This window comes from Hoplias malabaricus, chromosome 3 (assembly GCF_029633855.1).
Source record: "Hoplias malabaricus isolate fHopMal1 chromosome 3, fHopMal1.hap1, whole genome shotgun sequence".
NCBI lineage: Eukaryota > Metazoa > Chordata > Actinopteri > Characiformes > Erythrinidae > Hoplias > Hoplias malabaricus.
The window spans coordinates 20269828-20296043 of NC_089802.1; the positions used below are offsets into that span (position 1 = coordinate 20269828).

A 26216-nucleotide genomic window follows, 5' to 3' on the forward strand; every position below is an offset into this window, starting at 1 on the left:
TTGTCCTGATGGCTTTGTAACTGTAGATGATGCACCGGGTGCATGTGTCATGAACAAGATGTAGTATTTCCTCTTTTGTAATAGTTTATGATGCTGATACTGATGACGTGTCCACTGCAGGTCTGCTCGTGACTCAGGCTTCTTTTTAAAAGGTTTATTACCAGAAGTGAGTAGTAAACTGTTACCTAATGAAATAGAATGTTGATAGGTTTATACGTTGTTATTAATATTTCTACTCAAGTCTAGTACAGCCTTGCGCCCGATGATTCCAGGTAGGCTCTGAACCCCCCGCGACCCTAAATTGGATAAGCAGTTACAGATAATGGATGGATGGAAAGTCTAGTACTGGGTAAAGGAAACTACTTTTTTTTTCATTGTTGTTTCATAGACAACAGCATCTGTACTGTTTTGTAATTGTACTCACACCACTGACTTTTGACATGCATTGTTTCATTTTAGGCTAAGAGTGCAGCAAAATGGAAATGATACAGTTTGATTTCTTGTGCTGATAGATGCTGGAATAGTTAATTCATTTTCTGTAAGTTCTTCATCCTGGTCAGGACCACGGTGCATCCAGAGCCTACACGGAATCACTGTCCACAAGGCAAAAACACACCCTGGACAGGGCACTGGTCCATCAGGGCAACACACACTCACATCTGTGGACACTTGTGAATAACCCATCTACCTCCCAACACATGTTTTTGGACTGTGGGAGGAAACCAGAGCACCCAGAAGAAACCCACACAGACACAGGGAGAACCCATTATAGACTGTGACCTGAGGCAGGGATTGAGCCCAAGACCCTGGAGCTTAATACGGTTTTTCACCTGATGCATTTGTACTTCTGCTCAAGCTATTTTCTGCTTGTCTACTCTCAATTTCACGAGTCGTTAATTTACAAAAGTAGTAACTTAACATACTACTGTTCATCACTCTATGTTAAATGTGTTATGCTTATGTAAGCATTACATTTTAATTGGCCTGCAGTCAGCTGCTTTCCATCATATGCTGTTTCTGCAGATATCTTAGTCCTTAGAGACTCATCTGACAATCACCATCCAAACAGATGCAAGAAATCCTTGTTGTAATGGAACTCAGCTGAAACTCTCTGGCAAACGCTTAGCGATTTTTCTCACTCGGAAACCCTTGCATCCATGCATGATGGGTTGGCAGGAGAGAGAGATTTTTTCATGCTATTTATGAAGTGTGCTTTATCATCCCTTTGACTGGTGCAGTTCTCTCGACCTTATATGATTTGTAACGTACAGTGGGGGTAAACATTGCCTTGGTAATGGTGTCCAGCAAAAGGCTGTCTTATTATTTCATTTAATGTTTTTTGGGAAACAAGAGCAAAGAGAAACTAGGCAAGCCGGACCTCCAAAAACAGGAAAGCCCAAAATACATACCCTTGTCATTGCAAGGTCTGGAGAAGCTTTGGTGTTTCATATCAATGTCTCTGTTTACAATAATAACAAGTATTAAACTATAAAATGTTTTATTTCTTGTTTTTGAACATTTCTAAAACCAAGCACCTTAACATTTTATCAACCAAGTTATCTATACTTGATAAAGGATCAGGGCATCGCTGGGAGCTATTTATTTGTTACTCACTTACATTTCTATAAGGGTCCGACTGAAAACGGTGCTGTAACAAATTCACAGGCCGTTTATTTTGAGTAACACCTCGCTCTGGTGTTCTGGCTTTAGTAAATCAGAGATGTGTATTCGTGTCATTATAGGGACAGACAAGATGACTTTCAAATATATTTTGAATACTTTTAATATATATATATATATATATATATATATACTTTTAAATATATAGTAGAAAACAAAACGGTTCCAAATTTATTTCACGAACCGTAATGTGAAACATGGCTGAACTAACAACAGACTTTGTCGTGGTGTAGTGACGCCACCTTAAGTGCTCTCTGTGAAATACGGCTGAATTAACAGTTCGTACTCGTGCGTTTGTGTTTCAACATTAGGTGTCAGTCAGTCAGTCAGTCAGTAAGCGCGTATGCTTCTTCTAGGCCGGCCCGGCAGCTGGTTCTGCAAAAATATAATACTGGAACCCCTTATAGCACTATCTCTGAAATAATACACGAGTGGATCAGACAAAGCAGTCACTGGCCATTCTTATATGCACCTATTGTTGGTCCACATTGCCAATGCAAAGTCAGAGACAGTGGTTCATATGTTGCTGCAGTTTGTGTTAGACCTTATCAGTGATCCCTGGATCCAGCCAAATGTACACTGCCCACAGGACACTGATGATTGGATACAACACCAAACCATCATATTAATGTCACTGCAGCACCAAGAATCATCCACCAACCAAAAATGTCAAATCTGTGGTTGTCCTGTGTGAGTCCTGACCATTGAACAACAGGGTGAAAGAAGACTAACAAAGTATGCAAAACAACAGATTAACTACAGGCTGTATGTATATTATATGTGTGTGTGTGTATATATATATACATCAATGATTAAACAATGCATGCTGCAATGCTGCTTCCTAGTTATTAAAACTGTTGTGTTCAGTGAACATTATTTGACATTATGTTGATTGGCAGCCATTGACTAATAAAATAATCAAATTACGAAGTTATATGTAATAGTGAAAAAGTGAGTTATTCATTGAACATTTCATCATGCTGCATTTTGTTGGCATTTTAGCAAGGCAGTAAGCCATTTCAAGCAATTCTGCTCAGCTCTGTGTGTATTAAGACTGGTAAAATCACTGTAACGCATGACCTCTTGTGACTTGTTGCTTTAATGCACTGTGATCTTTCTGCTTCTGAGTGACCTCACTAATCTCTAACTCTCTTTTTTCACAGTCTTCTCACCACGGAGGAAGTGAAGATGCCAAAGGGTAAGTCTCTCTCCTTTCAACCCCTTCAAAGACTTCTTTGTGAATGAAAGGAGGCTCTTTACTTTCTCACTCTGCTCTCTTCATTGTGCTCCCAGTGTCCCTTTCTCTCTTAAGTGACTCAGAGTAGTGCAGTGTCCTACCAAAAGCCATAATGATGATCATTGTCTAACCCAGAGAGAATGGCACTTTTCCACTGCATTGAACCTACACGACTCTGCATGATTCTGCATGGCTCTTTTGCTTTTCCACTGGCCAAATCTGGTACCTGGCCCCTGGAATCGGTTAAGTTTTCAGTCCCAGCTTGCTCCGCGTTCCAACCGCCCCGAATTGGTACTAAATGTTGATGTGTAAACCCTGCAGAGCACTGATTGGCCAGAGCCATGTCAATCACCACGAAATGCAGAGCTCATTCAAATCCAGCACAAACTCTCTGCTTGTAAAATCTCTTAATTCATGGCAGCTTTCACATTTATTTTTGTCATATTTTTGGACTTTAGTTCGAGGTGTGTTGAAGAGGTTTATATGCTCCTTGGGCCGATGGCCGACGAAAATTTCCAGTGAAAGCCAAACGTGCAACGAGTAAAACTGATCTGTGAGAACTGGGGCGCGGAGCTGTGTTTAGTCCAAAACACTAAAGCAACACGTGAATACATGGTAAATAAACAGCGCCTAACTTAACCACCACCGTTGTTGTGGATTTCAAAGCCAGCAATTCCTGTAAGATAGAGGTCGACTTCACGGGCTCTAAGGGAGAGCCCTGTCTATGGAAAAGCAACAAGCTTTAAGCATGCCGAGCCTTGTCGAGTCGAGCTGGACCCATGCAGTGGAAAAGCATCATAAACAAACACTTTTTATCTCAGAATAACTGTGTGAAAGATGAGAGCCTTTACTAACCTGGCAGGGGCTTGCTCATCTTATCAATGCTCTTGTGGTTGTGATCAGAGCTTTAAACACTCAGTCACATTTGTACAAATGCTGAATGAAAGCTGTGCACCATATCACTGAAAACCATAATATTTCGACATTTTAATACAAAATCCTGCAAAGTTTAGTGTTTCTCGATTAAAAGTTAAAATTTGAGTTAACAGGAATCCAAAACTGAACATTGTCCTGAAAAGTGCATGTGTTTTCTGGAATATAATCCTGATGTTTCACACCTACACAGTGGGGACAGAGCAGTGCCAGAGTGAAAAGAACAACATTTTATTTGAATTATCTGCATCCATCATTCACACATGAAAACTCAAGTGATCAGGAAGCCACACAAGTGTATGGTTTTTGGTGCCAGGGACAAAACTGGGCATTTTAACTTTTCTCAATGATGTTATGTGTTGCTGTTGGCTGAGTTTAAATAGCGAGGACCAGCGGAAGTTTACCAGGACTAATCGGTCATTTCTGTTGCACTTTAAAAGCTAATGTTATTCTGTTTCTGTAGCTTCTTTCTGTAAAAAGACCTATTACATCATGATGAACAGCAGCCATTCCTCCTCCAGAAACATCCAGAAAAGTTCACTGTTTTTTAATTGACCGCAATGATTTTCTGGACCTATCAAACCTGAACTGAACTGACTAAGCTTGTCATTGGTAGTTGGATCCTGTCAGGTGTGGACAATTATTTATATGTTGTGACACAGAGTTATCATCAGTAATTCCTGTTTGTCTCTTTTTCTTCTTGTGGACAGTGATCATACCATCAGTCATCAGCTCATCAGTCTGAATGCTAGGGGAGAGTTATTGTAGCAGGATTATTTTTTCCATTCTATTGAATAAGTCAAAGCATGTTATAATACTCCCCAGTGGCTGTTGTAAAACAAGCTCTGTTCAACAGACCTCTCACTTACAGGAAGACAAACCTGATGTTTCAAATGCAAGCCATCTGTCATAGCCAGAGTCAAACCATACCATCAAGTAGTGAATATACACACACTAGCATCAATTTAACAGGCGTGCATAAGGCCAGGGGTTTTAAGTGACCAGCCTTTTGTCCATTTATGTATATCGCGACCCAGGCAACAAAAACTAAATGTGTACTACATTACAAAAGAAATTATTACTGATATTTGTTTCTTGACCCCACTTTTAACAACATTCAGAATTAGGATGAATCTCATATCTCTGTTTTGTCAAGAGGTATTGTGGTCTTAGGTTTTGTTGGGAAATAAACTCAAAAATGTCAACATGTTTTTATTTAAAAAGTGTAATAACAATTCTATTATATTTGTTTAATGTAATCTTAATATAGTATGACCCATTTCTTCATAACACTCATAAAACATAACTAGTAGTATGCTGATGTCTTGGTAGGTAGATAGTTATTATCCAGTTCCACCTTTAATGGTGAATTGATTACATTCTATTGCTTGACATTACCTCAACATTTAGGGTGGAACCAGGCGATTAAAAAAAATAGTTGCAGAATAAGAAGTTGAATTACGTTTCATATCACAGGATGATTAGGACTAGGTGATGATATACTATTGTTGAACACTTCTGAATGCGTATGTCGCCTTCAATTTACCGGAAGTCCAGCAGTGCTCCTACCCTTGCATAAAATTGTTTCTGGTGCAGTTTGATAGAGCTGTAGTGGCGTTGATGATTAAATGATTTAAAATGTTTATGAGCATAGCATGAGAAATGTTATTCATCACTAGATTATTGAGAACGAATCAGCATGGAGAGAAGTAGTAGAATTTTTACGACAAAATACATAACCTTCTATGTAACACAGTTAAAAGTAAGGATGGCCGATATGATATGTTAGTTATTATGACGATAAATCACTTCAGTCTCAGCCTCAGATGCTAGGCCCACACATACACAGAGCATCTGATATCTATTCCACATAATGTGGGCCAAAGATCAGGATTTCGTCAGTTGCATTCTGTTTGGCTCTCCACACATCCATGTGTTTGCACTTCTGTTCATTTGTTTATAATGTCCAAAGGGAAACAGACAATTTTGAGCAATTTTCTACTCTAGCTTGGTTTAGTGAACAAGCGATGTAGTTGTTGTAATGTAATTACTTTAAGTAATTTTTCACTTAAAGCATCACTAGGTAGAATTTTACCTTAAATTCCAGCTTTAAAATCAATGTGATGCTTCACTGACCTGTAATAGGAAGAATAAAGCCTCTGTCTTCCCTACTCCAGACTCAGCATTGTAGAAACTGCACTACGTAATATTTGGAGGAAGGTAGGAAACCACTCCCCACACTTCAATCCCCTCCCTCTTGATTTCAGGACACTCCTCTAAAAATGATTTACACTCAGCAACTGTAATACCTAAAATACCTAATTTTACCTAGTGTTCCTTCAAAAGTTCAGAAGTGTTACATTTTTTTCTTTTAAGAATAATGTGTCAGGTGAATAAGACTCATTAACTAAGATGCCACTTTGCTCACTGTGAATGTATTTATATTGCAGCCCCTTTTGAAAAATCTTCAGTGTTTTGTGGTCTGTTATTTTTGCCTTCCACTTAAACTGCTCTTTCCTTTTAAAATGGAACTTGGTAATGTTAAACAAAGCTGAAACAGATTTTGTGATGAGAGGCAGATGCATGCATTGCAAGAATGCCATGCAGTGTCAAACCCAGTGGTTATCAGGTTATTTTGTACACATTTTCTTTATTAAACTGAATACGCACCTAATTTAGTTTTTCTCCTTTTTCTCAGTTTGAGCTAGTGCTGGGAGACATGACCCCAAATCAATATCACAATCAACTGATCTTGATTATGATTAATGAACCATTGTTTGTGTTTTAATTCTACTACCACTACTACTACTACTACTACTACTACTAATAATAATAATAATACATTATATTTATAAAGTGAATTGCAAGAACTCAAAGACCTGTACAATAGTAAATACATAGTAAAAATTGATAGACATATATAACAGAACAAATACCATATGCAGAACATTAACAAACAACACAGAACAAGCATGAATAGTTTACGTTTGTGTAATATTATTAGCAAGTGAGAAATTATCTTTTTTGAGGTTTGAATTGAATATAGAGAGTTGGAGAATGTTGGACCAGAGAGGGAAGAGAGTTGCAGAGTCAAGGAGCAGAATTAGAAAATCACAATGACCATAGCTGTGAATGCTGGAGGGAGGGACAGTAAACAAAAACATAAAAAGAACTAGCTTTTTTGAGAATTTATTTGGAAGGGATCAACATGAGTTCAGCCTTATCATTATTCAACATGAGGAAATTGTGATTCACCCATTTCCTGATTTCTGATAAACAGGTTGGTAGCTGATTTTCAATGGGTTTTAGAAAATAAATCTGGATGTCATGCACATTGCAGTAAAAATCAAGATTAAAATGATGCAAAATATCTCCAAGGGGATGCATGTATGCAAAGAAAAGATGTCCAAGGACTGATCCTTGAGGAACCCCTTAAGTAACAGGATAAAGTTAGATATAATGTGATAAAATCCAAGGTGGAACCATCAATGCCCAGCTTGGACAGAATGATGGAGTGATTGGAAAGCCCTCATAGTTCACTAACAAGGCAGAAACACACAGTACATGAACACCCAGTGGGGGACATATTAACAGAATGAACAAACCAAAGGATGAACCAAATTAAAAGAAACATTGATATATAGTGTGAGTCAAAAGTCGCAGGACACCCTTTTATCTGAATACCCCAGCATGTAATGGGTGAGGGGGGCCTAACATTTAGGCTATGTCCAGAACATGAGCGCCATCTTCAAAGCTGCCATATCGGATCAAGGGCAAATCTTGTCATGTAAAAGTGTGCCCTGTGATTTTTAACTCACCCTGTATTATAACTGCCTATATATAGGCAAGATCATTTCAATGAGAAGTTCTGAAAGTCATTTCAAATTCATTTTCAGTTAATTGCCCAGCCCTGGTTTGAACAACTCTGTATCAGTTCTGTTAGATAAGCTCAGAAAAACACTCACTCATTCACACTCGTACAAATACAATCACACACCTGTGAAGTTGAAGCACAATCCCACCAGAGTAATGTTGTGGCGGCTTGACCAGGCCCCACATGTTGTCGTTAGGAACCCCCTGTTTGGCAGATCTGGGAAAGTGTTAAAAGCATTTTAAGTTTTTTTTTTTTCATCTGAATCCCACTTCTCATCTGTTCCACTGGAGGAGCGCAGGACATTTTTCTGCACACACTGGTGGAAAATATCCCCTTTGAGTGGAGGAATGCTAACTCGGCACATATACTTTCATTACACACGGAGAAAGGAGTGAGAAAAGGAGAAAGATGAAGAAGTAAGCAGAGGCAGGGTGTGAAATTTAATCATAATATTTCTCCCTTACTCCAGGTTGGAGAACAGACATTGCCATTTGCAGTCTTGGCAGCGAAAGAGGTGCTCACACTCTGTCAGTAAGAGTAATACAGAGTGCTGAAGACTAAAAGCAGCACATGTACTGACTGTCGAAAATTTGGGCACACCTAACTTGTCAAAAATATATACTTTATTAAAGAGATTTTTTTTATTATTATTATTGTTGGAATGCCTTCCACTTGTGGATATTTGTTACTGAAAGTCATTAATGAATGACTGATGCATTAACTCCAGTCAAAATTACTTAACTGAAAAGTAAAAGTAAAATCAGTCAACAAGGCCAATTCCAGCTGCAGTAGAGATAGTTTTCCCATGTAAATCACACACACACACTCACACACACACCTCCTAGTATTTCACAGCTACTTCCAAATGGCCTGCAGTCTCTGAAACGCTTTGTCATTTGTGCAGTAATTGTGACATTTTTATTTGCCATTCCATTGAATTGTTTGGGGAGCAGTGATCATAAACAGGGCATACAAAAGTCCCTGCCTTTCCAGTGCACTTAGATCTTAGATTAGATCTTGAGACCAGTTTTTCCTGTCTTCTGTAAGACAAAGGAATAAACAAATACACCACATCTTTCACTTTCATATTGAATTATTACTTTTTTTTTTTTACAGTTCTTACCACTTTATTTATTTATTTATTATTTTAAACCATTAACTTAACGAGGCAAGTCATTAACAACAAATTCTTATTAACAACGGCAGCCTGGCAGTTTACACTGTATATAATTTGAATTGTGAAGTTTTTAAAACGGTTCAGTAACTGTTTAGCAGACAACTCTTTGTTTCAGTGCATAAACCTTAAAGGTTTTGGTTCTATACTGAACACTTTAATCAATTTTTCTTACTCCACCTCAAGTTTATTATGGCATTTTCCTTCATATGTTATTTGTTATATGTTATTTTTGCACTTCATAAAATGACAGTATATAAAATCTACCATACCATACCCTTCAGGTTTGAAAAGTACCTTCCTTTAAACGCATTTTGAGCTCATCTCATGATTGAAGGTACTGACTGGGGCTTCATGACTCCAGAGAATGCAGTTCCACTGTGCTGGGATTTATAAAAGTAGCCACTTTTAGTGTAAAACACTAACACTGAATTCACTTAGAAATGCTAAATAAAATTCAGCTGTATTCTATTTTAAAGGAAGTAGTTTGCTAAATATTGTCTGTGTTGTTTTTCCTTTGTTAAAGCCACTGAACTTTGACAGGCCTAAAGTCCCCAGGACAGCACATAACTGAACAGAGATAAATGACGTGTTTAGATGAAGCAGCGGACGTGTATGACATTCTTGTGTCTGTGTCTTTGTGTGTGTGTTGACAGCTGATGGCCAGGCAGATAACGGCTATAAGATCAGTGTGTCTGCCAGGACGTCTCACCGTAAGGTAAGTGGGTGGAGTTTGCCAGAGGGTTATGTTCTATTGTCTGCTTGCCATTTTCAGCACATTTCTCCTTCCCTTCCTGCTCATGTGTTCATACACAAATGCAGTCCAATGCCTAAACCATGTGTAACGTTTCCAGCTGTGAGGAAAATCTCTCTCTGTATGCTACATATGTGAAAGGGCAGCTCCAGAAAATGTCCCGACCTGATTCTCTGGACTTCATATGTGAAAAGGACTTCTGATGTCATTTAATACAGCCTGCTGTGGCGTCTAATTAATAAATACAATGTAAAACTATTATTATTCTTAGTAATAATTATTAAAAAAAATCAACTTTTTATAATAATACTATGAATAATAATAGTTTTATTTATTATTCAGTTTAATTAATGCAATGTAAACTATTAATAATTATTAATTAATTATAATAATTATGAATAATAATTATAAATATTATTAATAATAACAAAAATAACCATCTTTTTATATTAATAATAATAATAATAATAATAATAATAAAATCAGTCCATGTTATTTAGGAAATAACGATGATGAGTTCTCTGTGCCAAAGATGAAAGGGGCCATCTAATATTTTGTCAGTGAACAATGCAAAAGCCAACTTCTCTCATGGTGGGGGCTGCACCAGTGCCATCAGTGTCTGCACATCTGTGACTTACACATATGTGTAAATTTACCATTGTGTACCATCATCATTCTTGATTTTACTGCATTTTACAAAATGTCCCAGCTTTTCTGGAAGCAGGGTTTATATACTATTGTATGTTCATGCATGATTGCTACAGCAGTATCTAACCTGCACTGTTGAGAATTAAATGACAGTCAGATCTTTGTCATTATGAGAAAAGCTGTATTCCTATCATTCTTTACGCTTAGACGTCACCAGCAGTAATAAAAACATGGATTGTTTGATATATAAGTTTTTTTTTCACATGTACATTTTTGTTGATATTGACAGTAACACAGACATCACCTAACATCTAAGGGTTTAATATATGGATATGTATGTACAGTTGCTCTGGGATACATGAGCAGATGATGTCAACATCAAAAAACCTGCTTATGATCATGAATTATTTGAAGAGTTGCTCCTTCTTCTGGTTTTGCCTTCTCTCTCTCACTCTGCTTTTTTGCCTTTGTCTCTCTTACCCCTTTGACCTCTGTACACTTTCTTACCTCCCCCTCTCCCTCTGGCCTCGTTCAGTCTAAAACACTGCTTTTTCCCAGGCCTGTGTGTGTGTGTGTGTGTGTAGGGGCTTTAGTCTGTGGTAGATGCCTGTTCAATCCTGCTGGGTCTCTCTTACTTGTCCAAGTGTAGTTGTGTAAGAGCTTTATAAAGCTTTAGACCGAATGGCTAATTGTGAACGGTTGAATGGATCGGCTCTGGAGGTTTGTTTTAATGTGGAAAGTACCCACAATTCTACTCTCTCTCTCTCTCTCTCTCTCTCTCTCTCTCTCTCTCTCTCTCTCTCTCTCTCTCTCTCTCTCTTTCACTCTCTCTCCACTAGGGGCAAGAGAGCACTGAAATCCCCTCCAACTTAAAGACCCCTTCTGAGGACACCTCGAAAGAAGGCCGGGTTCATTGTGCCAACAAACACAGAGAGCCAATCAGCAGCCAGGAAAGGCCACCCAACTCCAGGTGAGCACAGCTGGAGCTGGAAGGAGTGGGCAGTCAATAGCTTTGTTTTGAACTTTCAGCATTTTGGACTACAATTAGAGGCTAATCTACGTTGTTCCACCCATCCTTCCTAGTTGAATCATCCATGCTCCGTAACTGTGGTCTATTATCCCCTCAGCTTGTTTACTTTTGACAGGTTTCCTGCTATGAAAGGAAGGTTTAGTGGAGACTAACAGTCATTGCACTGAAGCATAATGCCTAGCAGATAAGCATCTCTCTGAAGTTTTACTCACATAGCCTGTTCTGGCTGTGTCTGCCTCTGATTCTGCATTTTTCAGGACAAAAACTGAGCAGTATTTTTAGGAAAACCACAACAAAACATATTAGAATTTATATAATAGAATTTATATAATAGCTATTATACAATAGCTTTTTTTAATAATCAGCTGAATATTTTCTTCAACTCCCAATAGCAGTCTTAGATGTTGCATTTTCTGTTTCTCATCATCCAGGTACTCTCAAACACAATCAAACACAATATACAGATGAGGAATTCGTGGAGGCGAGTAACATGATTTAGCATCTAGAAGCTTCTGCGCTTGATTTGCAAAGTTTCTTTTTGTTTTTATCTTTTTCTAATTACAGCTAATTTACAGCTCCACAGTTGTCTGGTTACAGTGGAAGGACAGACAGAAACATTGGTGGATTTTTTGCAGATCTGAAGCAAGAGTAGAGCTTGAGTTTTAATTTTTCAAAAATGAAAATTCTGTTCTCTTTAAATTCAGTTTATCTGAGATGACACTTTTGGAGGTCTTCCAGGTCTTGTATGGTCGTTAGGATTGTTCCATTTTCTACAAATCCTTTCTTATTTTTACTTATTTTTATTTTCTGCACATTACTGGTTTTATAATACATTTGGAGCACATTATTATTACATATAGATACACATATACAGTACTCTTGGGACAAATGTATGACCTAATGTCCTGACAAAGTATAAAAACAAAAGTGTGTCTGTATGTGTATCTCGATAGCTTTTATGAGACTGTGACATTTAAGCATTGGCTTGGAGCCTATGTATTGGTTTGGATGCCTATTTCTGGTAGTGTGTGTGTGTGTGTGTGTATCACTGAATCATCCTATGCACTACTAGGAGCGAATTTATAGAAGGCATGCAGGTCTGTTTCTCATTGTGCTGATGTGAAGGAGTCTGTTCCATTTCTCTCACTGCCCTTTGTTACAGGATCTCTTTGGCTGTGTCTGCGCAGTTTGACTGGATACAGCAAGTCTGCAGGGAGTCCAGGATGGGCCTTATAGAGTGCTCAACTAGATCAAAGTGGATCTGGCTTTCATAGCCATAGCCAGGAATGAGGCAGTAATGAGTTAATGATAAAAACATATATATAATTTCTGTTTGTATTTATTCTCATAATTTAATACAAATAGCATTGTTTCTTCAGGAGAAGCCCTGTGTCAGAGCTGTCACTATGATGTACATTATATGCCTTGGAGTTTGTAGACATCCTTATAATTAGTGAGGGATGTATTATACGCCTTTTCCACAAGTTTGCACAATACTCTGGCGTCTTAATATAACATGGTTTAGACCAGAACATGTTACATAAGGACCAAACACACAGCATTTTCCTGCCCTGTCTAAACAGCCCTGTTCAGAATGAAATATTTCAGCCCCTGTTTCTTTAAATACTGGTAGATGTGGTGAAGCAAGAGACTGTAAGATGCTGGCGGATGTACGAAAAAAACTACAGGTCCCACAGTGTAACTACACTAAGGCCAGACCTAGTGTGGTACTCTGAAAGTAAACGGATAAACAGTTTATTTTACAGCTGAAACATTTTCATGCAGTTGATTTATCTTTTGAAATGAAGAAGCTGAAGTATGCCGATTTGGTGGCTGTGGTGAGAGAACGTGGGTGGCAGACCAGTAAGACCAGTGTAAGACCAGTGTTAGGGGTTTGGTAGTTAAGTCTGCCACATCCTTGCGTGGTTTGTTTTAGAGGCTGAAAAATAAGAGTAGCTGTGAAGGAGATATCAGTAGTAGCTGAAAGGTCTAGTCTGTGGTTGAGGATAAACAAAGCACAGTTGGGAAATGTACCATAAATATGAAATGCCTGAGATTTGTTATGTTTAGGTACTTAAAGAACAGGGCAGGTGAGTGGGCTGTTGTGTCTATTGAGTTTGTTGGAAATGTATTCACATGGAACTGGTGGCATTGAACATGCCTTAACGGTGCCTCTGGGGCTAGGCCCAGCTTTAGTCACAAGGGAAGCCAGTGTGGAATTACATATAAGAGCATGATGAGCCTCCAGAGGTGACATGGTCCCTAAGTAAAGTTGTAATTGACTGGAACAGGATATTTTACATTTTATTCTCTGTATAATTACAACTACTTAAAATGAGAATGATCATTGTTTAACCCAGCAGCCCTACAGAAAAGCTGTTTTTTAGTAATTTTCACTTTGTTCTTTTTCTTCTCCATTCTTTCATATTTAGTCAGGTTTCTTATTTCTCCACACTTGTTGCATCTTTGCACTCTCACATAAACACTGTTCCAGCGCTGTGATTGGAGAGACTCAGTTTAGGACTGTTTTGACACAGATGTTCTGTTTTGAACCTTCAGAGCTTGTTTCTCTAGAGACATGTAGCAAAATGTGATGCTTTGAAGCAGATGCACATGAGTTTCAGGTCAACATGCTGAATGCCAGGCTTTGGCTAGTGTTATATTAAGCCTCCCAGAGCAGTGGAACATTGTTTGTATTTGTGATGGATGGTGCAATGTTTTGTTACCTTCTGCACAGGGAAAACAAACAAGATGGTGTGTTAGTATAGCACTGTGTATAATATTCTCTGCATCACCTCTTTATCTAAACTATGATAATAACTCTGACATTGAAGTTAGAATACAGCCACAGAAGAGGGCACCACACATTTTGCGCAAAACAGAAGTCACATAAAGCCTGACAGAATATTCTTTGCTTGTTTCTGACATAAAACTTAGATCAAGGGGCAGCCTTGGATTAGAGAAGTAGGCTTGGTATCAGAAGGCCATCGGTTCGATCCCCACAACTAGCAGAAAAATTCACAGCTGAAGTGCCCTTGAGCAAGACACCTAACTTCCAAATCGCTCTCCTTGGGTGTGTATTCACTGGCAAGGATGGGTTAAATGCAGAGGTCATATTTCATAGTACTGTTGATCATAAAGCACCACTTCACATTATCTGTTTAAATATTGCTTCACATGGGTAAGCATTCTGCATACTGGGGTTCAGCATGAACCAAAGGCATCATGCAAATCATTTACAGAGGAGTATTTAGCTTAGCATATGTTAGCAGAAGTCTTCAAACTGTAGAGCATATCTGCTACAGCTGATAAAAGGAGCTCCAGACCCTTGTCTTTTGATTTAAGTAGGGTGTGTGTGGGTGTGAGTCTGTAGCTGTGCGTGTGTTATCTATTGACCCAATAATATACGGCCAGTTTGTGTTTGGTTATCATGTGAATTACTGCAGGCAGGATATATGGGCTGATGTGTGTTTTGTGTGTGTGTGCACAAGTGGAGCGTCCCTCACTGGAGCTTGGACTGCTGCTCCTTCTCACTTTCGTTCTGCTGGCAGCAGACGCCACAGTGACTCATTTTTAATGTGTGTAAACATCCACACTGATTAACTTAGAGGATGATGGCCTCTCTGATGCAGCTCCAGTTTGAAGTGTTACAGAAAAGTGTCTGCTTCCATTCATTCAGCTGAACAAGACATGAGTTATCACTTTTGGAGTTAATGTCAAATAAACCAAACATTCAATGCAAACAAAAGTGCAGTATGCAGTCAATGGGCTGATCTGATTTACCCAGTCAAATATACACTGCCTTTCAAAAGCCTGAGGCTGAATTGTCTCACAGTTACTTTTTAATTAAGTCTGACAAATAAAAATATACTGTTAACATGAAACATGCCTTCTTTAATATTCTTTAAATTTTCATTTAATATATTCATTTATTGTGCTTTAAAATGTGTTCCTTGGTGTAAAAACTAATTTTGCCTGAATAATAAATTAAATAGCGTTCCAAAATATTGTGTGTTTCAAATAAGTGTTGACGCACGAGTGCTCACAACAGAAGTAGTGTAACTCACCATTTCCTTCAGTTTCTGTTTAATAAAGCCTTTGGTTGTCTTGTCTCGTTTTGTTACAGCCCGTCTTCATCTTTCTCATCAGTCGAGCCAGAGGAGACAACTGAAGAAAAAGGGAGTGGACGACGGACTCACACAGAAGAGACAAGAACCCAGATGGTGAGAGAGGAGGAGGAATGTGTGGAGAAGGTGAGAACTAATACGAGACATGTCTCTTCCAGGACCAGAACTTTGAGTTTCTTTATGAAAAAAAAAAAGAAAAGAAATCACATTATACATTTTACAAATTTACACTATTTGTCACTATCCCTTGAATCAGTTGCAAATGAATTACAAGTACAGGCATTAATAATCTATACTGAGTGAAAGTTAGATTTCCCTTCTTTAGACATATGTGAATATTGCAAGAAATGTCATTTCAAGTCAGTAACACCAAGGGGATTAAATAATTCAGCCAACAACAAGATATTTTGTGCCTGCCATCCCACAATACACCCGTGTGTTGTCCTGATATCTGGGAGGTTTGTACATGAAACTGTACATTGTATAGGACTGTGTACCAACCCCTACCTCTGCACAACCTAAGTTATGGTCTCAAATACATTAGGAAGGCAAGCAGTTCTACAAATTAAGTCTTGTCGAGGCCACATCTGTTCACTGAAAACCATTCCAGGTGATGACCTCATGAAGCTGACTGAGAGAACGCAGAGAGTGTCCAAAGCACTCTCATCAAAGCAAAAGATGGCTATTTGGAAAAATCTAAAGTATAAAACATATTCTGGTTTGTTTAATGCTTTTTTGTTTACTGCAAAATTCCATATGTGTCCCTTAGTTTAGTTTTAATGTCTTCCATATCCATTTAGCAATGTAGAAAATAATAAAAACAAAGAAAAACCATTGAATGAAAACATGTCCAAACTTTTGACTGGTATTGGACGTTCACAATATGTGGAAAGTGGCCCAAAACAAAGGAAATCCACCCTGAGTTGGTGTGTCCAAACACTTGACTGGTACGGTATATGATCTAAATATGGAAGCAAAGGTGTTTTCTCTCTCAGATGTTCAGAATTATATTTAAAAAAAAATTAATTATAAAAAAAAAAAACATACCGTTATAATGGCAAAATTCTGACTTGTTTATGTAATGATGTTACGAAGTTGCAAATACTATAGCGTACATTCATTACGTAAGTCATTTAGGCACAAAAGGAAGTATGACAGAATGTGGCTCTATGGTGGAAGAGTGTTTTCCTAAAACGGTAGTGACTTCAGTCATGTGGCGGTGGTTTGATTACAAAATATCAGCTGTGCAACAAGTAGCCTGTAACAATACAACTAATGTGTTTTACCACCTTAATCAGAAACTGTTGAGTGCGTGGAAAGTCAAAAATGCCACAGGGTGAGCTCAACAGAGCACTGCACAACTGCACTTATATTTGTTGTAGATTTATATATTATTTATTTTATACAAAATCCGAATCTTTGCACGATAATGTTGTGTACAAAATAACCAAATGTTTTCGTTTTTTTTTTTACTGAATGTTTGAAACATTTACATTTATACTAAAATTAATATAATATTTTTCAGTGACTTGTCATATCAGAAAGAATATTGTTATTGCAAAAATACCCTGAAATATTGTGATATTATTTTAGGCCCAAATCTTCCTGCTCTAGTTTGTGTTTGTTCACTGCCACGATGGGTTAAATGCAGAGTCGGCATGTTCCACATTAATTAGCAGTGCCCAAATTACCTGGTGCTGTCACAGTATGTGACTATAACCAGCGCTTTTAAAAGAGATTACTTATATAAAAAAAACATTTCACAGACATAAACAATCGAAAGAACACAAGATTAACTACCAGACTGTGTTCCTTTTAAATAAATAAATAAATAAATAAATAAATAAAACGTCAGTGTTTTGTCTTTTCCATGGTAGTGACATTTTGTTGGAGCCTGTTGTAAATGGAAGTGTTGCATGAATTGAGTATGATGGAAGGGCAAGTGCTCTTGTAGCTCTCTTTCATCAACACTGGCTTACAGTGGCTTGAGGCCTCCTCTGAATCCCGTTTGGGGAGTTGGACTGTTTCTGCAACAAAGCAGACCACCAGACCAACCACCTCCCACCTCCCTCTCTCTTTCTCTTTCTGTCGCTTACTCCCTTTCTTCATGGGTCACAGTGCCCCTGCATTCCTCTGTGTGTGTTGGTGGGGGGGGGGGGGGGGTGTTGGGGGGAGAGACCACCAGTCTGCTTGGCTCTCTTCCTCTGTCTCTATCTGGCCTGAGCAGAGGGCAGCATGGGGAATATGAGAGCCAGTTAATAGAGGAAATAAAAGGGTGTTTTAGCAGGACTTCTGAAGGATAACCTTAGGGGAAACTGGAGGGTTTCCACTGTGTCCTGTTGGAACTTTTAAGGCAAGATCACAGGCATTTGTTTCAGCCAGGCTTGCATCGTACAGAGATAATAGAGATAGCGACATGCAGTGAGGCTTAGACAGACAAATGAACTGAAATCAAGCAGAAAGGAATAATTCTGAAGAATGCAGATTAGAATGCAGCCTCTTAAACAGACCCAGTTGGATTGTCTCTTTACAAATAAATGCGTTATGATGGATTTTGATACTCCTACACTCACGGTTGAACAGTTTGGGGAAATACCTTAATGTAATGTGTTCTGAATAAAATCACAATTGTGAGTAAAGTGCTATCGCTGTATATAAACTAAGACAAAGGCATTTTGTCACCAAGACGGCAACTACTGACTCCTTCTTTTTTTTTTTTTTTTGGTATGTGAACCCTAATATTATTAGGTTAGGTTTGGCTTTCTAATAATATAACATAATAATGTTAGGATAACAATATATGATGTCAATGCAAGAATAGCTGGTAGAAAGTGGAACAAAGTAGTTTTTCATGAATGTGTATAAATTAAGTAATAAGTATTTTCATTTTGGGTGATTTTTTTTGCTTTAACTTCACTACATTTCAATGTCAAATATCATTTTTTTTTACTCCACCCCATTAGGAAAACTTGTTCTTATTGGCTTATGTGTGCATTAAACCATAACTTGTCGGTACACAATTAGCCATAATTAATAACAAAGGTAACCTTGTTATTTTATCAACTGTTTTGCGTATATGGGATTGGACGTAATCACTTGTTTCAGTCCTTACCTCTGTTGTGAATGAACAAAATGATTTCTACAGTTTTGTGTTCAGCTGTTTTAGAGTCAGCCTTAACTGGCATTGTTACTGAGAGCTGAAATTTACTTTTCATTCATATTACATGGTTTAGAGATTTGTAGATATAACTATATTTATTGTATTTAATCTATTAATCTATTTTTTATATGTTTTTCTTTAGATTTTATTATTTTATGTTCATGTTGTTTAAGTACTCTTGTCAGTCATTGTGACCTTTATGTATCAGAAAGTGTAGTAGCTGTAGTGTTTTAGGACGTTTGTCTGTGTAGTGTTGTAGCCTGTTTATGTCAATCATTCATTCATTCATTCATTGTCTGTAACCGCTTATCCAGTTCAGGGTCGTGGTGGGTCCGGAGCCTAACCGGAATCATTGTGCAGCGGCGCCAGTCCTTCACAGGGCAACACACACATGCACACATTCACTCACACCTACGGACCAGGTTTATGGACCATGAGAGGAAACCCACTCGGACACTGGGAGAACACACCAAACTCCTCACAGACAGTCACCCGGAGTGGGACTTGAACCCACAACCTCCAGGTCCCTGGAGCTGTGTCACTGCGACACTACCTGCTGCACCACCGTGCCACCCACCAAATGTCACTCATGTCACAGTGAAATAATCTGGAAGCAAGCACACCAATCTGTGTACAGTTTGCAATCATTTGAGCATCTGTGTTTAAGGCAAGCTTTTATTGAACTTAAACATTTATCTAGGTTGTTTGCAAAAAGTTATTTCATAGTCAATTGGTTCTACCTAAGAGAAATTGTTTGTCTTCCATGCTTATGATAACTTTAATAAAATTCAGCATCAGACTAATTAATGACATTCTGTTGAAAGACTGGTGAACCAAGAAACATGGTTAGGTTGGTTAAGCATTAGGACATTGGAGCCATAAAAAAAATCATGGTCATTTTACTTTAGATACTTAAAGGTGTAGCTCACGATTGTAATCAAAAAAACACATTTCATAAAACTCTGAAGATGTTTCCTTACAATTTGCTAGCTCTCCAGTCTGTTTTCATTCTGGAAACTAATTACAGTAAAAGAGTAAAAAAAAATAAATAAATAAAAATGTGGCTCAGGATTTTCTCTCTCTGCTCAAATGGCTCCAAAAGTTGAAAATCATAAGAGATGAGGATATTGCTTTATTCCCACTATGGGTGGGAATTTTAGATTTATTTTTGCTGTCTCTGATTGCTTAAGGAGGAAATGTCTCCAAATGTGGGAGAGTGTTAACTGCAATACCAAAAGTGATATAAAACTAAACAAATGAGTTTCTGTGGTAAGTCAAACAGTGAATATAAACTTACAGACAAGTTAAACTTTAGCCATGTACAAACAACAGTTGGTTTTTCCCCTCAAACACACCGTTCCGCCTTAAAAGACGTTTAGCATCAGAATGTAAACAACACAAGGTAACTGCGCTTTGCCACAATCTTAGATGTTCCCTTTAATACATTTGAAGGCAAATACCTTTTGTGCTTTTACTCATGTGGAGCTCTAAAGGGAGGACCTTAACTTTTTCTGGAGTAGTGTTTAATCTTGTTTATCTCTACTCTTGTTTATCTCTGTCTCAGGTACAGGGTTATTGTTCTTCGTCCATCACTTTTTACACTTTATAAAACAAATAAAAGTTTAAAATTTAATGTAACAATATTGGAGCAATCAATATCAGCTCTCATGAATTTTGACATTAAAATAATGTTAGGTCTAATGCCACAGCCAGACCTGCTTCAGAGGAACTCCACATTTGTTAAAATTGTCACTTAAATTTGCTGTTAATTTCTTCCTTCATCAGGACTCCCACTTAGGCTCAGGAGCTGTGAAGATGGAGGAAGATATTAAGCCCACCACTGTGGCTCTTCAGAGGCAGGACTCTGGCCAGCGGAGCCTCAGAGGCATCTTGAAGAAGAGCCGTTCTACCAGCCTGGACACTGAGCCTGTAGAACCAACACCTGAAAGAAATGGATCACACATCGCCAAGGAGTCCAACATCACAGACGAAGAGGAGAAGCTGGAGAATGCAGGAGAGGAGATGGAGGAACAGGATGAAGACAGAGTGGATGAAGGGATGAGGAAGGTTCAGAGAGAGAGGAGCAGCTCCAGTGACCTGCCTCCTTCACCTTCTTCGGACAGCATGGAGAAACCCCCGTCTCTCTGTATGTCAGAGGAGAGCGAGGAGCTTGATAGCAGCCTAGACGGTAGCATGAGCTCCTCATTCAGAGACAGGTAGGGTGATTCACTGCAGGCAAACTGATGTGTTGTTGTAAAAACTGTAAAAACTAAAATAATCAGTGATTTGGTGTGTGAATGTGTTTCCAAAGCTGTCCACAAGAAGCCCAGTAAGCCCATATGTAAATGTGTTGGTGATATGAAAACAAATTAAAATGGCCTGTTTTGCAGATTCATTCTCCTCTATGTAGACATGTATGTAGAAACTGTATGAAAATTTAATATAATCATGATTATTGTGGGCAAAATCACAGTAATCAATGTTATGGCAGTAATTTTAAAATGTGCTGAAAAGTACATAAAGTACCGATAAACAAATTGAAATCATTTCACCAAGTTTTATATTGAACACAAAATTAGCAACACTATGTACTCATTTAAATAAAGTTTAAACAAAAATAGACTTAAAGCAATAAAATCTTTTAAAGTCTTTTTATTCTGTTTGCCTTATATAAATCTGTAAAAGTCTTGTGAAATTCTTCCACAATTTAAGGTGGAATGGGTGGCGAGTTTGTAATTCTGGCTAAAATGTGTTCTTTTTTGAATGAGTCTTGATATTTGTTATGAATCCAAATGAATAAGGAAGCACATTTCTACAGCCACGAGTATGTTTATGAGAGAATCAGCATCAGTTAGTCCATTCACTTACTCCTCAGTCTTCAAGAGCTTCAGTGTTGTGCCCAATCTCACCTCCTAGGCCTGATTTAACCTCCTCTGGTTCTGAGAGTCCTTGGGGAGTAAAATCAGAATGGTGAGGTGAGATCGGGCACCGCACAGTGACTCTGTGGCTGTTTCCCATGACATAACCCATATTAATGCCAATTCCTAACTTTGGGTGATGGTGTAACTTACAAGAAGTTTTCAAACCGTAGGAATCCTGGTAATTTACATAGAAACAGTAATACAAACAGACTAGGAATTAATTCGTAAATTTTAAGTATTTGATAGGGGTTTAATTAATTCACTGGGATATATAAAGAAGCCAAAGTGTGACATTGCAGTATTGTCATTGTGATAATTATACTAATTCATTGCAGTAGAAATTTTTTTGGAAAAACAAAGTTGCGAATAATTAGCACCAGTCAAGCAACTGTACAACTTACAGTCGTCATATTTATAAACATTTCATTCAAATTTCAGTCTAAATATTATGAAAATACAGGCTTGTGAATCTAGTATCAAGAATCACATCAAATCGTGGGCTGATTTTATCATTACAAGGTTTTTCTTGATATGTATTTTGAATAGTAATTTATATATATTTAAAAGTTTAATGGTTTTACAAACTAACCACACTGCCCAGACGAATAGTTTAAACTATTTTTTGTTTGGTCTAAAACTTTTCATTAGGGAAACATTGGTACCTGATATCCAAACAGACCAAGAACGTTCACACGCTACATCCCCCCCTACCCCCCCCCCCCTCTCTCAGGTTTTCTGAGATGACAGGCAGTGAAGATGACTGGAAGAATAAGCTGAAAAAATCTAAGGCCAGTGATGTGATCAATGTCTCCCTTGCTGACCGTTACAACCAGCTGCAGGACTCAGAAAATGCCTGGAAGAAGAAGGTAAATGCACATCTGTGCACACACACAGACACTGACACAGCTGAGAATGTCTCTATATCCAGCTGAGAATGTCTATGAGAGCCTGAGAAAATGTAGGTCAGATTAACCCATTGGAGATAAAGTTACCACAAACACAGTGTTACACAAAGGCAGGCACGCACACACCCACCTTCACACTTACACATTCCCAGGCTAATGTCACAGTGAAAATGATGTCACTTTGGCATTTTATATACAATCTATTATACAATCAAAGAAACCAAGAGATAGAAGAGATAAAACTGCATGGTATCAAGTTACCATTCCTAGTATATGAGTTATGCAGTTTTAAACTGAGCATAAGGGTTTATTTATGTAGTGCCCAGTAACACAAAGTATTAACATGAGGGGGGGAAGCAGAGGAATATATTGTTAAAAAAAAGTTTAATTAAGAAGAGGAGAATGAAAGACAGAAGTTAAGAGGCTGTGGCAATGTTTTCCGTAGTTGAAGTCTTTTATCTGACACAAAAACCTACCACTTGAACACAATGTGGCAAATATTCCCATTGGCTATTTTTGAATAATAAAACAACTTTTCCAGTGCCCTGCATTTTGTGTTATTCATGCTATTCTAGTAGTCAGTTTACCAAGTTTGTGTGTACTTATTAGGAGCTACACTGAGACATTTACAAAGTTACAGTCCTGTTTTATTAAAAGTGAAAAGGCATGATATTGACCCTTTTACATTTATGCATTAATACTTTACCAAATATTTGTTCACTAACTTGTTTTGACATATGAACTCCAGAAAATGTTTGTCAAATCAGGACTGCACATTTTCTGAAGTTGCTCTTGCACACATGTAGTGTACAGTGTAATTTGCTGTGAATTCTCTGGAACATTAATGGATCTATTCACACATGGGCTCACTCAGATTTTACCTGGACCTTGTAGTAGATGGCTGGCAGGATGAAGTCCGGGATATGTCCGGTACAGCTGTTACAGACTCTTGTTTTCATAAATACAGCTCTTCCTGGTGATGCTTGGAAAAATGCTCTGTTACTGTGTATGTGTGAAAGGGCTAATGGAGTGTTGGGACGTTTGTGGGGGAAGAAGGCTGGAGCTTAGGGTGGGGCTGCAGCCCTCAGTGCCATAGCTGAATCAGCACATTCCCCAAGCAGGACGTCCTGCAATGGCCCTGTGAGTATTTTATTCCAGCAAAGACAGAGCTTAGAGTCTATGCAGTGTGCTTCAGTTTCTCTCTACTACACATACTCCCACACATCTAAAAGAGCATTTCCACTCTTTTAGAGCTGGCCAAGTTTCACTCTTCATCTCACAAACTGCTACAAATCAGAGCGTGTTCATACTTGCTAGACAAGGCTGTCTGATGAATCTGTTACTCCAGAATAAATTATGGCCATCAAACCAGATTTGGCCCTGCCCAGACTCTTTGATCCGTGCCTGCAGTGTATGGCTTTTTGGCTTAGTGGCAGTCTTCCACTGAGGATGAGATGACTTAGGGACAAATCCACTCCCAGCCTGAAAATACACAGCTTTAAGATTCCTCTACCCCAAACCTGTCCACGGCTCCAGAAAGGAGAAACAGACCAATTTCATCCCAAATGTTGGTGGATTTTCTCCCAGTAATCCTGCTTAGGCTTGTCTTTGCTGCTGTCTGGGCCACAGGATGAGGACATCTCTGGCTGTCTGAAGAGAGAGTCAGAATTGTGCAGAATTATAATAAGAAATGAGTTTTACATCCTGTTGAAAAACTGGTTTAGATATTTGGTTGAGAAGATCATACCTAGAAGTGAACATGATGAGGGATGACTGTATTTGTTGTGGAAGTTGTGGAAATTCACATCTTGAAGTGTTGAATTATTCCAGGTCAATCATGAGTAAGTCACTGATTTGTGTAAACTCTATACTCCCTCTAGGGATTTTGATGTCTCAGTGGAATCCAGAAAAGCCTGCTTTTTGGAAGGGATTGAAAAAGACAGATTGGGTGGATAGGTTATGCAAGGAAAAATTTGAGTTCAGAACTACATTATGGTCTGTGTTTTTGTGGACACAGTTTAAGGGCAGAAATAAAACAAATGACTGCAACACAAGTACGTGTGGCTGAAATGTCGTTTGCTGTGTTTATGACTGGAGGCAGAGGCAATAATCCAGTGTAGTTCAATTTCCAACAAATTTTGCAAGTTGTGTGTTTTTTTGTGTGGCTTTTATTTTTTTGTGACAGAGTTCAGACAGAGTTTCCTTTCTTTGTTGATCTGTACAGCTCTAATATTTTTATGAGCTGCTGTTGGATAAACCTTAATCATCTCTAACAAGGCTTGAAGATTTTACCAACACGTAGTTTATGCTGGAGCTCTGCACTTCATCATGACTGACAAGTCTCCCTGGCCAGTCTGTAAGGTTTAAGAGTGACATGCTTTATGATTGTACAACAAAATTTTACCTCTTCATTTAACCCATCTGTGGCATTAAACACACTTGCACTAATTACTGGGGAAGTGAACACACACACAGAGTGGCTTAGTGATACCGCTGCCGTTGTTGTGGTTTTCAAAAGTCATGGTTCCTGTTAGAGAAGGTGTTTTGCCATGTCACCACCTACATTTCGTGGGGGGAGCTGTGGTAGTGGAAAGGCATCCAAGAAAGTCGTGTCAAACCGAGCCAAGGTAATTGAAGCCGAAGGCATGCAGTGGAAAAACATTAGTTTACCTAATGAAAAAGCAAAAATGCAGAATAAAGTCAACCTGAGTAGAGTAGGGACTATGCTGTGGAAAAGCATCACCAACTGGTCAGTGGAAAACCATGGAAATCTTTTCTTTGTAATTATGTCATTCAAATAAAGGTGTTTACATATATTCAGTTCTTTTAAGGTTCATCAATTATGGCCACAGATGGTCAATTTGTATATTATGAACATGTATGTTTCTGAAATGCTGCTGTGGCTTTAACTTTTGGGTTTGTAGATCTGCCTCCGTTTGATCTAAACAAAGGTAATGAAACACACAGGTTAATAACATCACAGATGTGATGATGGACTTCAGCTGAATGACAGCATTTCTTATGTTCTCCTTCTCAAACACGAAGCATGTTGAAGCTGTTGAAAAGAGACAGACAGGCCAACATTTTGAGATGGAGGCCTTTAGGTGTTTTGGGTAAAATCTGAGTCTTCCTGTCTGACCTGTAACTGAACTGAAGCAGATGTTGCCCCACTTGAAAGCAATTGTGCAAAAACCTATGGTGTCCATTGCCTCCGCTCTAACTACTCTTTACTGCTGGCAGCAGCTGTGTCCTGTTTGTGGCAGCCATGTGCCAGCCAGACATCCCAGAAATACAACTTCACCTTCAGATAGAAAATGGATTGTTGTGGCTAATTATTGCAATACGCTGTGGAAAATCCAGATCTGCTGGGTTCTACAGCTCTGGCAGGGCAGTACATGGTTTGTCTCATTGTGAATGAGTCACTGAAATGATGCATCACCCTCCTGAAGTCTTGTCTCTTAAGGATTATCATGTTTCAGGGTTTAGAATGAATCAAGTTACTGGGAAAGTCTATAAGCTTTGAGCCACATTTTCTTTACCAAATCTTTCCTCCATCTTCTCAATCCCTCTTTCATTCCGTATGAGTTTGTTCTCTCTCTCTTTCTCTTTCCCACTTCTCTATGTATATTTCTGTATGTATGTTTCTCTATCTTTCTCTGTCCACTCCTCCCCACTCTCTCTCTCTCTGGTAGGGTATGGTACGTGAGGAGTGTGAGCTCAGGTTAACAGCGCAGAGGTAATACCATCTTATGGGAAAAACCTCCAGAACCATA

General features: G+C 38.4%; 1 protein-coding gene across 2 annotated transcripts in view; it reads left to right on the top strand.

Moving 5' to 3' along the window:
- The window catches only part of svild (supervillin d), a 93859-nt gene that overhangs the window by 35545 nt on the left and 32098 nt on the right, over positions 1 to 26216 (top strand). For both annotated transcript variants that reach the window (XM_066662936.1, XM_066662937.1), the window contains exons 3-8: positions 2844 to 2878; positions 9555 to 9616; positions 11140 to 11270; positions 15457 to 15583; positions 20403 to 20833; positions 22269 to 22404. In XM_066662936.1, the coding sequence (XP_066519033.1) occupies positions 2844 to 2878; positions 9555 to 9616; positions 11140 to 11270; positions 15457 to 15583; positions 20403 to 20833; positions 22269 to 22404 (922 nt within the window). The remainder of the gene's footprint in view (positions 1 to 2843; positions 2879 to 9554; positions 9617 to 11139; positions 11271 to 15456; positions 15584 to 20402; positions 20834 to 22268; positions 22405 to 26216) is intronic.